At 36.8% G+C, this 12,669-nt stretch overlaps 1 protein-coding gene across 6 annotated transcripts in view; it reads left to right on the top strand.

Moving 5' to 3' along the window:
- dpp6b (dipeptidyl-peptidase 6b) overlaps positions 1-12,634 on the top strand; it is a 141,104-nt gene extending 128,470 nt beyond the window's left edge. For all 6 annotated transcript variants that reach the window (XM_051913374.1, XM_051913383.1, XM_051913369.1 and 3 more), the window contains 16 exons: positions 49-175; positions 545-583; positions 699-806; positions 888-979; positions 1,071-1,118; positions 1,192-1,304; positions 6,196-6,249; positions 6,975-7,073; positions 7,220-7,289; positions 7,655-7,849; positions 7,941-7,995; positions 9,650-9,767; positions 9,854-9,912; positions 9,998-10,070; positions 10,183-10,256; positions 10,966-12,634. In XM_051913374.1, the coding sequence (XP_051769334.1) occupies positions 49-175; positions 545-583; positions 699-806; positions 888-979; positions 1,071-1,118; positions 1,192-1,304; positions 6,196-6,249; positions 6,975-7,073; positions 7,220-7,289; positions 7,655-7,849; positions 7,941-7,995; positions 9,650-9,767; positions 9,854-9,912; positions 9,998-10,070; positions 10,183-10,256; positions 10,966-11,115 (1,474 nt within the window). In that variant the 3' untranslated portion in view covers positions 11,116-12,634. The remainder of the gene's footprint in view (positions 1-48; positions 176-544; positions 584-698; positions 807-887; positions 980-1,070; positions 1,119-1,191; positions 1,305-6,195; positions 6,250-6,974; positions 7,074-7,219; positions 7,290-7,654; positions 7,850-7,940; positions 7,996-9,649; positions 9,768-9,853; positions 9,913-9,997; positions 10,071-10,182; positions 10,257-10,965) is intronic.
- The last annotated feature ends 35 nt before the right edge of the window (positions 12,635-12,669 follow it).

Genomic DNA, 12,669 nt, shown 5'->3' with positions numbered 1-12,669 from the left:
TAATTGACACACTTTAATATGAGTATTGTAATTAGCATCTCTATGCAGGAAAGAGTACTACATCACCATGGTGAAGTGGGCGACCAGCACCAAATTAGCAGTAAACTGGCTGAACCGAGCGCAAAACAACTCCATCCTGACCCTATGTGAAGCCACCACAGGCATCTGCACCAAGGTACCTTCTGATATACACTAGCAAACACGCCTGCTCAATCTTAATTATGACTGTTTTCCATGCTTATAATAATAGTCATTAAGACTATAAAATAGGTAAGTAGGTAATCTTAATTATCACGGTTTTCCATGTTTATAATAATAGTCATTAAGACTATAAAATAACACAAATGGAAGGATGTGAATTACGTAGTGACCTTTCATTTTCCAGAAAAGGCTGTATGTGTGACAGCGCCTATTGTTACATCCAAATGCATGTCAGTTAATGAATGAAAAGATTAGGCAAGTGCTTTGGTTGTATATAAAGGACTTTGTCGCACAATGGGAGACATGCTGAGAAAAAAACAATAATCTTCCGGTGTGTTTTCAGAAACATGAAGATGAAAGTGACAGCTGGCTTCACAGACAGGTGAGTCACGCATCACGCAGCGTCTCAGAGCGCAGACAAGTACGGCGTGTGGGATGTGTGTATAAGGGGCGCTGCTCAAATGTTCGCTGACGGGAAGACGTGAATCTCTCTGCAGAACGAACCCCCGCTGTTCTCCAGAGATGGTTTCAGGTTGTTCTTCACCCGAGCCGTTCCACAGGGGGGCCGAGGGAAGTTTTTCCACATATCCATGTCCACTTCCCAGGTGAGCTGTCACTGATAAACTACCACGCAACTTATAAAGGTTTAACAGCAAGAAGTGACTTCCTGTTGCCGTCTCTTTCAGCCTAACAGCAGCGCAGACACGCTACAGTCCCTGACGTCAGGAGACTGGGACGTGACGCAGATTTTAGCCTACAACGAGGACACCAAACTTTTGTAAGCATGTGATCTGCAGCATGAAAATAAAGCAATATGTTGTTATTTTGTAACATATTAAGAATAGATATCTGTGACAACGTTTTTGCAGATACTTTCTGAGCACAGAGGACGATGCAAGACGGCGTCACCTCTACAGGTATGACAAATGACGTGTGACACACAGCAAAGTATTTGGAAGCATTGCACTGATGACGTTTGTTGTGTTTTAGTGCCAACACCACAGGATCCTTCAACCGCCGCTGTCTTTCCTGTGAATTCAGCTGTGGCTATGTCAGTGGATCATTCAGTCCTGATGCTAACCTCTTCCTTCTCAACTGCAAAGGTTTAATGTTTTTTTCTATGTGAAACATCTGTAAATAACTTGTCTTATACTGTACTTATAGAGTGCAACAGTACCCGCCCACTTTTTCAGCAGCCTTGGTTCTGGAAGTATTTTTCCCACAAGAATTTAAAAAAAAAAAAAAGTCATTATTAAAGAGTTACAAGCCGTGAACCAAACCAGCCAGTTACAAGGTGAATCAAAACACTACAAAGTTCGATCTGAAGCTAAAAAGTATTTAAAAATCTGACAAAAAGACAAAGATACAAGACTATGTACTGTATGTAATGGCTTGAATGAGAGAAATAACTACAATCCCAGAAGCATTGTGAATGCTTTTTTAAATCAGTAGTTTTATATAAATATAAAACTACTGATTTAAAAAATGTGTATATATATATATATATATATGTGTGTGTGTGTGTGTGTGTGTGTGTGTAGGAAGACTATTACGTAATTTTAAGAGCTTCAGGGGAGTGGATGGACACTTCTTTTGGCATGATTAGCATGTCACTATTCTCTGATTGGTGAATTTGTTTGCAGAATTATGGGTAATGTAGTTTTCGCCAAAATTCTGTTAAACATGATTATTTACAAAATAAGTTAAAATAATATGAACTGATCATCTTTAAAGGTTTAGAAGTTATTGATAAGAATAAATTCCCCTGTTGAGAAAATAAAAGGAGTTTTTACTTTCGGAACCCAACTGTTGCACTCTATTACATGGTTTTATGGAATACTTGATTTTGATTGGTCAGTTGCTGCATTCTGCAGTCAGGTATTGTATAATTGACTGTTGTCATGAGAAACCAATCTCATACATTTCTGGTTTTGCATCTCTCATATCCTTCCGTACAAAATCAAATAGTTATTCTAAGTAATATTTCATGTCCAATTTTTTTGGCAAGTATCCATTTAACATGTGGGATCATTACTGCAAAATGAACTCCCTCTGAGTGATACAAGACTTCTCGGCTTCACGGTCCTGAAAGTCACATTGACAGACCTTTTACTAAAAAGCATAAAGTTTTGTCCACATTTTAGCTTACTGAAATAGATCATACCCCAATAAGGTAACACTTTAGTATAGGGAACACATATAAACTATTAACTGCGACTTTTCCCTCAATAAACTCCTAATTTACTGTTTATTAATAGTTAGTAAGTTAGTTGTTAAGTTTAGGTATTGGGTAGGATTAAGAATGTAGAATAAGATCATGCAGAATAAGGCATTAATATGTGGTTAATAAGTACTAATAAAGAGCCAATATTCTAGTAATATGCATGCTAATAAGCAACTAGTTAAAAGACCCTAAAATAAAGTGTTACCGTGTTACCTTGTATGGTATTTTTCCTTCTTTTATTTTTCTAAATACTAGTTTCTCTTTCTGTAAATGCACACTGTTTAGTGTTTGGCTCAGTGAATCTCTCACTGATCTAAGTGTGTTAGTCATGACATCATTACCCTGCTGTGTGTTTTATCAACAATAAAGCGTGGTTGCTATGGTCACTGATCTGTTTAGCAGGCTCTGATGAGCACAAGGAAAGGTCAGTGTTTGTGTTATTAATTAGATAAAGTCAGAGCAGAGCCGTATGGTCCTTACAGCATGCTGCTTCACTCAGACCTCAGCTAAGAAAGATTGTTTCTTGTAAATTCTTTTTAACCCATAAACAGGCAGTGTGCACCACAAGATATATAGTGTCTTGTTGGAGGTATGAAAAAGATCTAGATCTAGGAGCTTTATACAGCTTTTTACAGAGGATGCCATTGAAAACATGGCAAGTCTATCCCTCACAGCCTCACTTTTATACCTGTCATGGCGCTGCTCTGAGTAAGGTCTGTGGTTCTGGACATTCTGACTTTGCAGAAAGTAGTTGTATATTATGCAGCCTTCACATGCTATCGGAATTATCATAAATAAGAGTTTCCTAGTTAAAAATTGGACATGAATTACCACCAGGAAGCTCTTTTTGATACCCAAGTTCCCGAGCTGGGCAGGCCATAAACTTTAAATATTGTGGAAGGGAGAACGATTGCTGATATTCTTTATTAGTTTTTTTCCACAAGAGCTACATCACCTTGTCATGTCATTCAAGTAAAAAATCATTTGAAGCATATTGTATGTTTTATACACAGCGAAAATAGCCAGAACCAGCAGCAAGCTGACTATACGTGAATGTTTATATAGTTGTCAATGAATACATTGCTAAATATCATTTTGGCTTTTCCCAATATTTTCGAAATAATTAAGCAAGAATAAACCTGGTGACCTCCATGATTCCTGTTCTTTCCGACAATAAAGCACTTGAAATCGACAAGCTCGTGACTTCAGAAGTGGGAAGTAGAAAATTTCCGTTAGCATGTGAAGGCATTAATCTTACTTTTCTTCAGTAAAAAAAAAGCAATAAAACTACTAATATTAATTCTGAACATTATCTCAAGAAGCTGAAAAAGAAAATTCAGACATATGTTGTTCATGATGTTATTTAGCACATTTTGAAACATCTGTGTCCCCTGAGATGCATTGCCAGATTAGGGTAAGAAAAAAAGGTGGCTATGGCCTGGTTTCACAAACAATGCTTAGATTAAGCCAGGATTAGGCCTTAGTTAAATTAGGATATTTAAGCAGCTTTTTTAAACATGCTTTAGAAAAACATTACTGGTGTGCATCTTGAGACAAAACAATGGCATTGACATATATTAAGATATGTCAGCGCAAGTTACTTTGAGGTAAAACAGCTCAAACACGGATTTTAGTCTGGGACTAGCTTAAACCTTGTCTGTGAAACCGGAGGTAAGCGTTTTGATTTTTAAAAACTGCACAAGTATTAATATTCACATGTTAAACTGATATTATTATATTTAGTTGACTACATCTTTGCATTTTCAGCTAGAAATGTTCAAACAGGGCTGTCCAGCCTTGCTCCTGGAGGGCTACTATCCTGCAGAGTTTAGCTTCAACCCCAATCAAACACACCAAAACCTGCTAAAAGTCTTCAGATTTGCTTAAAAATTACAGGCATCTGTGTTTGATTGCGATTGGGGCTGGTCTCTGCAGGACAGTAGCCCAATCTTTGGACACTTAGACATGTCTTAGGTCTAGACTGTTGATAATATAAAAAGTGACATGAAATTATTTTTTGCTGACCATTTTCCACTCTTGCCTGTTTCTCATATTTATATTGTTCACCCCAAGTACTTGTAACATGTAGGTTTGTATTTGGCTTTGGTACCTGTTACATTAAGCCAGGCATTTATTGGCACAAGATGTCAAAAATCACGTCAAAAATCATGTCACCCACTTCTGAAATCTTCTGAGCAATATGCAGTAGTGGCCAAAAGTGATGTCCAAAGGGATATTTGTTTTTAATTAGTTTTATTAAACCATCAAAATATGAGGAAAATATTTTAAATATGAGGGAAGAACAAAACTAATCTTGGTTAAAGTATTTATCTGACAAAATTATTTGGGCAAAAAAGCCAAACTACAGCTACAGGTTTTATCTTACTATGCAAAAAAATAAAAATAAATAAATAAAAATGTATAGAAAACCAAAAATCTCACAGGAAAAAGTATACATTGACTACAACATAATCAGTTATTAATATTTTATATATTTATATATATTAATAATATAAAACAATTGACTTGCTTGCAAAATCTTTAACACATTTTTTTAATAAAAAAACATTTTAATTTGAATAAAGGGTCAAGATGTCAATTTTCCTAGGCCAGACACCACTTTTGGCCACTACTGTAAAAAGTGCTGTTATATGCCATTTAGATACAGGTTTATCCGAAATAAGTTATTACAATAACAGAATATTTCACACACATGATGTTTCATTAACAAAGTTCGGGAGGAGCACAACACGTTTAAATGATCTATCCAATCAACTCGTCATCAGCAATTATAACGTCTAAACCTATCAGCGTAAGAGGAAGCATATACCCTGCCCTCCATAAAATTGGAAACACCCCTGGCAAAGTGTGGTTTTGGACGATATCAGCATAAATCCTTATCTTTGTTTGGTGCAAATACATTAAAGTAACTTGACATTATCATTGAGGACCAGCAATAATAATTTTCATTTTAATTACATAATAATGGCAATATGTACATGTCAAAGTCAGACATGCCCCTTTGCCAGCTGTGATGCCTGGTTACTGGTTTAAACTTGGCCCAGGTTTGTAAAAGATTTTTGGGTCAGCACACCTTAATAGCTTCAACAATTGATGGCCAATTAAGTTTAGAATACAATTGAATCCAGTTTAGGTCAGATAGCTGCTAATGGTGGATATTTTGATCAATCAAAGTTTTTTTCTATGTATAAACTGTTTGTAATAAAATATGTTTTCGTAGTTTGTGTTGTCTCTTATCAGCGCAAAATTATCACAAATTAAAAAGAATTCATGCCTATATTGTCCAAAACCCCACTTTTATAGGGCGTTTCCAAACTTTTGGAGGGCAGTGTATATATATATATATATATATATATATATATATATATACACACACACACACACACACACACACACACACACACAGTCGACTCCCCTACATTCCTCTACAGTTTTCAGCATCCCTCCACCACCCAGACTCCTCACCCTTGGCTTGTTCCTACCACAGCCAGGAATACAGGGGAGTACACTGGGTTCGGGCCAAATACCGAGCACAGAGCCTTCTCTCAGACAGCACGGCAAATACACATACCATTTACTCTGACTTATTTGTAAGTGTGAACTCGTGAAATGACAGTAATACAGACAACAAAGCATAAAGCTCAGTTGCTGAGCTACACAGGAAAGCTCAGATGTGATGACATGAATATATGCTGTCAGATACTATTCCTCACCGCAGTGCGTTTCCTCTTGTGTTTTTTTCTGTCCAGGCCCTGTTGTGCCACACTCAGCCGTGTACAGCACCAGAGACGGACAGTATCAAAGTGAGTCCTCTGTTTGTTACACTATCGGCAGGTACAGACACACGATCGTATTTACCTTATCAGCTCTGGACCCAGCAAGCCAAGAGCTTGTTTAACTGGAAAGGTATCTCTCTCATGTGCTTTATCAGCAGAGCTGGAAGGTAGAAGTGTGCTTAAAGATAAACACTTACAAGAAACACCTCAAATGGAAGATAAATATTTATCGAATTTTGTCAGATGAATTGTTTAACACCATGTCTTTAAATTGTCTTCTGTAAGAGTGTAAGCGGAAGACAATTGAGAATGACTGTGTTTAGAATAATTAGCAGTGATTATCATCAGCCCCGCTATTATCATCAGACGCTATTCTGATGAAAAACATATTACTAATATGTCATTATATTAAAGTAGATGTTTTACCAGCGCACTTTACTACTATACACTTTCAAATGTTTAAGAAATAGTACAAGTATATATATATATTTCTTGAGTAGCAAATCAGCATATTAGAATGATTTCTGAAGGATCATGTGACACTAAAGACTGGAGTAATGATGCTGAAAATTCAGCTTTGCATCACAGAAACATAAATTACATTTTAAATATATAAAATAGGAAACAGTTTAGTCAAATAAATGCAGCCTTTGTGAGCACAAGAGACTCCAAAAAAATCATACCAACCCTAAGATAGTGTATATTTTATAGCATATAGATGTATCTCTCTGAACATATATGGTTTCCCTCAGAGCTGCTGGATGTGGAGACCAATGAGGAGTTAAACACCACCTTGAACAACACACAGATGCCCAAAGTAGAGTACAGAAAGATCAGCATAGATGATTACAGTGAGTATCTTAGACCAAACTAACAGAGTCAGGTTTTTTGTTTTTGTGTTACCAAGCTATGCAATTTTGTATGCAATAAGCTATTTTGTTTTACAAAGCTAAGCAATGACTGTCAAAGCACAGCAACTTTTCCATCATTTGCACAGGTCTGAACATCCAGATTCTGAGGCCAGCAGGGTTTATAGACACAGCTCACTACCCCGTACTGCTGCTGGTGTAAGTGATACACACTCGGAGTAACTGACACATGATACACACCAACCACACAATAAACCACACTGATGTTCTCAGTAGCATGAGAAAGACTGTATTATGTTTATTGCTAAGTGTGACTGCATCAGTGCCGCTGTTGCTTAGTGAACTGGGGATGAATATCATGAAAACTTCATATCATCTTTCTTTTTCGTTTTGGGGTCAAATGTGACCCTGATAATTCTCCATAACATTCACCCAGCAAGTTTTAAGAAAACACATAAAATCGAAACAGCAGTGAATGTGTGGTGATATTGTTTTGAGGCATTTATTAGATCATATGTACTATTAGGTTGGCAGATACTGAAACGATTGATTAACTGTGATAGGGATGGCACCCCCGGTGGTCAGATGGTGACAGAGCAGTTTCAGGTGGACTGGACCACGGTGCTGGTCAGCTCTTTCAACACCATAGTCATGAGTCTGGACGGCCGCGGCAGTGGATTTCAGGGCACAAACCTCCTCCACCGCGTGAAGAAGAAACTCGGGGAGTTTGAGGAGAGAGACCAGCTGGAAGCTCTTAGGTCAGATCTTTGACATGAACATGAATAAAGCAGCATCAATGCTGAACGTCAGTTTACTTCACGTTAACATCTATTCTATGATTCTCTGCAGAATTATCTCACAGCTGCCGTACATTGACATCTCAAGAATTGGAGTTTATGGAAAGGTGCGTTTGCTTGTTGACTGTTGGGGAATAACTGACTACAAGTAGTAACGAAGCTAACTTAAGCCTATAAAGCCTACTGTAATATTTGAATTGAATTTCTAAGCCCTCTAAATTGTCAACATGATCAAAACTTTGCCGAAAAACCTGTTGTACACAATCTACTACATGCCTTTTTTCATCTGATTGATAGTTTTTAGAAAGTAAAAGGCATTTTAGTATAATTGTAAAAATGTCCACCTGCAGGTTGTGGTACATGTCTTTTTGTTGTGAAATCTTTACTGATTTAGTAAAACGGTTAGTTCCTGTCCTTAATTCTGATTGGTCAATAGCTGTGTTTTATTCATGATAAAACACGGCTATGACCGCTTCACCCAACAGTTCTGTGTATCACTACACAACAACCACTCTTGACAACGTAAACTGTATGTTCTTAATTGAAATTGTTCAATGAAGCTTACTGTATTATGTAGAAAAGTATTGTGAGAAAGAGATCAAGTGAGTGAGTTTATTACCTGCATTCAGATTTAGCATTTTCCTTAAGGTCAGTCCTATGTTCATAATAAAAAATCTGTTTAAATGTCCGATGTTTTATCTTGTCCTTTTAACAGTTAAGGGGTTTTCCCGCGACTGACAGCGCTAGTCAAAGCATTTGTCAGTTGCGTCTTGTTCTGTGTTCACAACAGTTCAGTCTTTTCAATATAAAAGTCTTCGCTACTGACTGACACACTCATAAAGACAGTCTTTGCCGCCATCTAATGGCGTAATAATGTACCTTCTGTTGCTGTTCACGGTCAGGGACTATTTTTTCGGCGGAAGGAAGGCTTTTATTGAAAGTTTACTTCATGAAAGTTGCATTGATACATATTTTTGGCTTTAATATTTGTATTGTGTGGTAACCGTTTTATAAAAGCAATAAGGTACTTGAGGCTAGTGCTGTATTGTGAATAAGTCATGGCTGAAGGGGTTGCAGGCGCGTTGTGCCTATCAACGCCCTTCAGCTGTGACTTATTCACGATACAGCACAGCCTCTCGTACCTTATTGCTTACATATGTCTCGCCCCGGACAATTAAAACTACAGAGCTTTGATCATAAAACTAAGCATTTAAATATCATATAAGACATATTATTGACAGATACAGAGTCACAACTGATATTTATATGCATTTTTTTTTTTTTTTGTCTGTTATACTGTTATAAAGATCTTTTATAAGCTTTCAGAATTTCGTCTTACTTTTTGCCCATATAAATTATAAATATCAGCAACCCAATTGCATATTTTTGCTCAGTTTGAGATTATGAATGAAACTGAGGTGTTTTTTCCTCCTTGAGTATGAGCTCCATATTCTCCTATATCATATTTTTCCAACAAGTAGTGGGGTAGCATGACTATTTTTATATCACATTAGACCTAGAAAACATTTGTTTATTTGTAATAACATACACTGATGATTCATTCAAAATAAAACCAGGAACACACATTAAGTCCTTTAGTGGAGTTTTGATTTCATGTTGCCTTTAGGTGGTCTGCATCGTTGGATTCATTTTAATGTTCATCAGAATTCTCTCTTGATGAAATTGCACCATGTGATGTATGACTGTATCATTCTGCATCATGTTCATGCATGACTAATAACCTGTTTCTGTCTGCCTCAGGCATATGGAGGATATCTGACCAGCCGACTCTTGCGCTTGGATGAACCTCCAAACGTGTTTAAATTCAAAATCAAGTGTGGCACCGCCATCTCCCCCATCACTGATTTCTCTTTATACGGTATGATGTCATATCCTGTCATTAACTTATTTCAATAAAAGGGATGGACTTTGTTTCATTGTTAATCATGAACGTCTGTCCCACAGCTTCTGCATTTTCTGAGCGCTATTTAGGATTACCGCAGTCCAATAAGAGAGAGTATAAGGTAATGTACACCAACAGCATTGTTGAAGGTCAAGTCAAATAAATGTTACATATGGCATTTGCTTGTATTTTTATTTATTTTTTAGATGACACGTTTAACAGACCACTTGGAGCAACTGAGGGACAAGAAACTCATGATAATCCACCCGACGGCTGATGGTAACCCTTGACTTAAATAAAGCTTCTTATGCTTAATGTCTTTATTTCTTATATTTTCTTAAATCTGTTTCACTGACACTGGATTATGTGTAACATTTCTTTGTTCACACAGAGAAAGTCCATTTTCAGCACACAGCCAAATTTATCACCCATTTGATAAATGAGAAGGCTAATTATACATTACAGGTAAGAGTTTATCATCCACTGTTTAAAGCTTGCAGCAAATGATGCTGTTTCTGTGTTATGTATTTTTAAGTGGTGTTTGTTACATATTGCTCATACTAAATGTCTTACAATTTAAACAAACTACCAAAACTAATTATTAAATGTTAAAGGGATAGTTCACCCAAAAATGAAAATTCTGTCATCATTTACTCACCCTCAAGTTGTTCCAAACCTGTACACATTTCTTTATTCTGCTGAACACAAAGGAAGATATTTGGAAGAATGTTTGTAACCAAGCAGATCTCACCCCCCCATTGACTACCATAGTATTTTTCTTTCCTACTATGGTAGTCAATGGGGGGCGAGATCTGCTTGGAACAACTTGAGGGTGAGTAAATAATGACAGAATTTTCAGTTTTGGGTGAACTATCCCTTTAGTAACTCTTTCTGTACCATCTGTGTCATAAACATGAATGGCACCTCCAATCTTGTGGCTCATTGAGGAGAGTTCAACATGCTAAAAACCTCTCAGACATAAGTAATGAATATTATACTAATATATTGATTGATTTCACAAAGTGGAAAAAGTACAAGCTTGTCACACGAGGAATACATTTATTTTTCACTGAATATCCTGTTTCATTCAGACATCTGTCACATTAAGGTAATAAAAATGGGTAGTACTTGAGTGGGTGAGGCAACTGCATAATTATTTTTCTTTTTTTGTCAGATCTACCCAGATGAAGGCCACTTCCTTCACTCGAAAGACTCACAGCAACATCTAAGTCAGTCACTGGTCAACTTCTTCGTCGAATGTTTCAGACCACCAGAGATACTGAGTGAAGACAAACTTGAGCAGGACAACGAGGATGATGGTTAAAGTCCTATTCATATCCAGCACAAGCCAGCTTACAGCCCAATATGCAAACTCCTCCCCTCCATTACACCATTCCTTCATTCCCATGTTAGTTCTGATGGCTTCTCCTGAGCCTCTGCATGGACCACGCCCCTCAACTCTGATTGGCTCATTGGATCCAGGAAAGAGTTTGAATGACTTGGTGATAAAATAACCTGTGGAGGTACATGTTGAACCATTTCATAATCACAGCACCACACAAGCAGTGTGAGAAAACTGGAGTGATTCGGACGAACTGTCGAGCTCTTTTGCTTGTGTTCTCTAATTCATGCATTGCTGACAGAAAGCTTTAAGAGATGACAGCACAATATAAAGAAGAATGATTGGCCAGAATACCGAAGCTGCAAATTACTCAATTATTTTCCCTGCTGCATACCATTCTGAGTTTAATACAGTTATTGCAGATTAGGGCCTTTATTTGGGTATAAATGTCATTGTGAACTCATTTGTTTCTGTCATCAATGTCAAAGTCATGAGGCCTGTTTGTGCTAAACGAATTTGTGCAAAATGTTCATAAAACCATTTAATGTGTCAGCTGAATGTGGCAATTTATGTTAAAAAATTGCTGACTTCATGTGCTATCGGAAATAAAGTCTAAAAGTCGTGATTACGAGCTCATCGCATTCAAGTTTCGAAATGGGAGAGGGCGTTCATGTGCAATTTTTATCAAGGAAACTCGTATTTACGATAATTCCGAGAGCACGTGAAGGCAGCATAAATCATATAAAAAGTCTTACAGGAATTTGTTCTGATTGTTTCAAATGTGCTACAGTAAAACAGTTGCTTTAAAATTGATCTGTTGTAGTAACAATCCACAGCAGCATCCATATTGTTTGTTAGTGAATCAGCCCATTCTGAGAAGCATAGTCTTCAATTTATTTTTTTTTTTTTTTTTGAGTGCAGCTGCAAATGTCTATTGATATTCATTTAGTCACTGTGCCTTATTGGAATAAACCTGCTCTAGACAGGCAGTCCATGAGGTAGGACGAATAATTTATGGACAGATTGGAAAAAGGTTTAGAAATAGTTTTACGTTATCAAAGAGAGGACTAAGAACCATGCCACAATCCTGCCAAAAACATTTTCTTTACAGTCCTGTGTACTGGTTAAGTTGTAAATTAATACAGTAGATTAACTGTGAGTACAAAATTCATAGGACTAGCGTCTTTGGGCAGGTATGCGTTTTTTTTGTTTTTTTTTCTTTCTTTTTCTGTCATACGTGGTTACAAAGGTTTTTAAAGAACGTTTTGCATAGAATATATTTTCTTGCTATAAAATTTGGCATGGTGGCAAGATGGTTTCTTTTGTGTTAATGTATCTATTTATGTGTCATTACTTTTGACAGCTTGAATGTTCCTATGTGGTTCCACTGAATTTATTGTTGTAAGTGAATTCCTGTCTTGTAAGCAGATGCACTGATGTGTAAATTACTGTTTTGGTCCCTACTTGTGTGTACCTTGTACATAAAGCATTTTGAAAGCTATTTTGTTTGTTTACTCATTTAAAAGCAAGGTTCTA

Source organism: Ctenopharyngodon idella, chromosome 2 (genome assembly GCF_019924925.1).
Source record: "Ctenopharyngodon idella isolate HZGC_01 chromosome 2, HZGC01, whole genome shotgun sequence".
Classification (NCBI taxonomy): domain Eukaryota; kingdom Metazoa; phylum Chordata; class Actinopteri; order Cypriniformes; family Xenocyprididae; genus Ctenopharyngodon; species Ctenopharyngodon idella.
The sequence above is the reverse complement of the archived record's forward strand: the minus strand, read 5'-3'. Positions and strand labels throughout refer to the sequence as shown.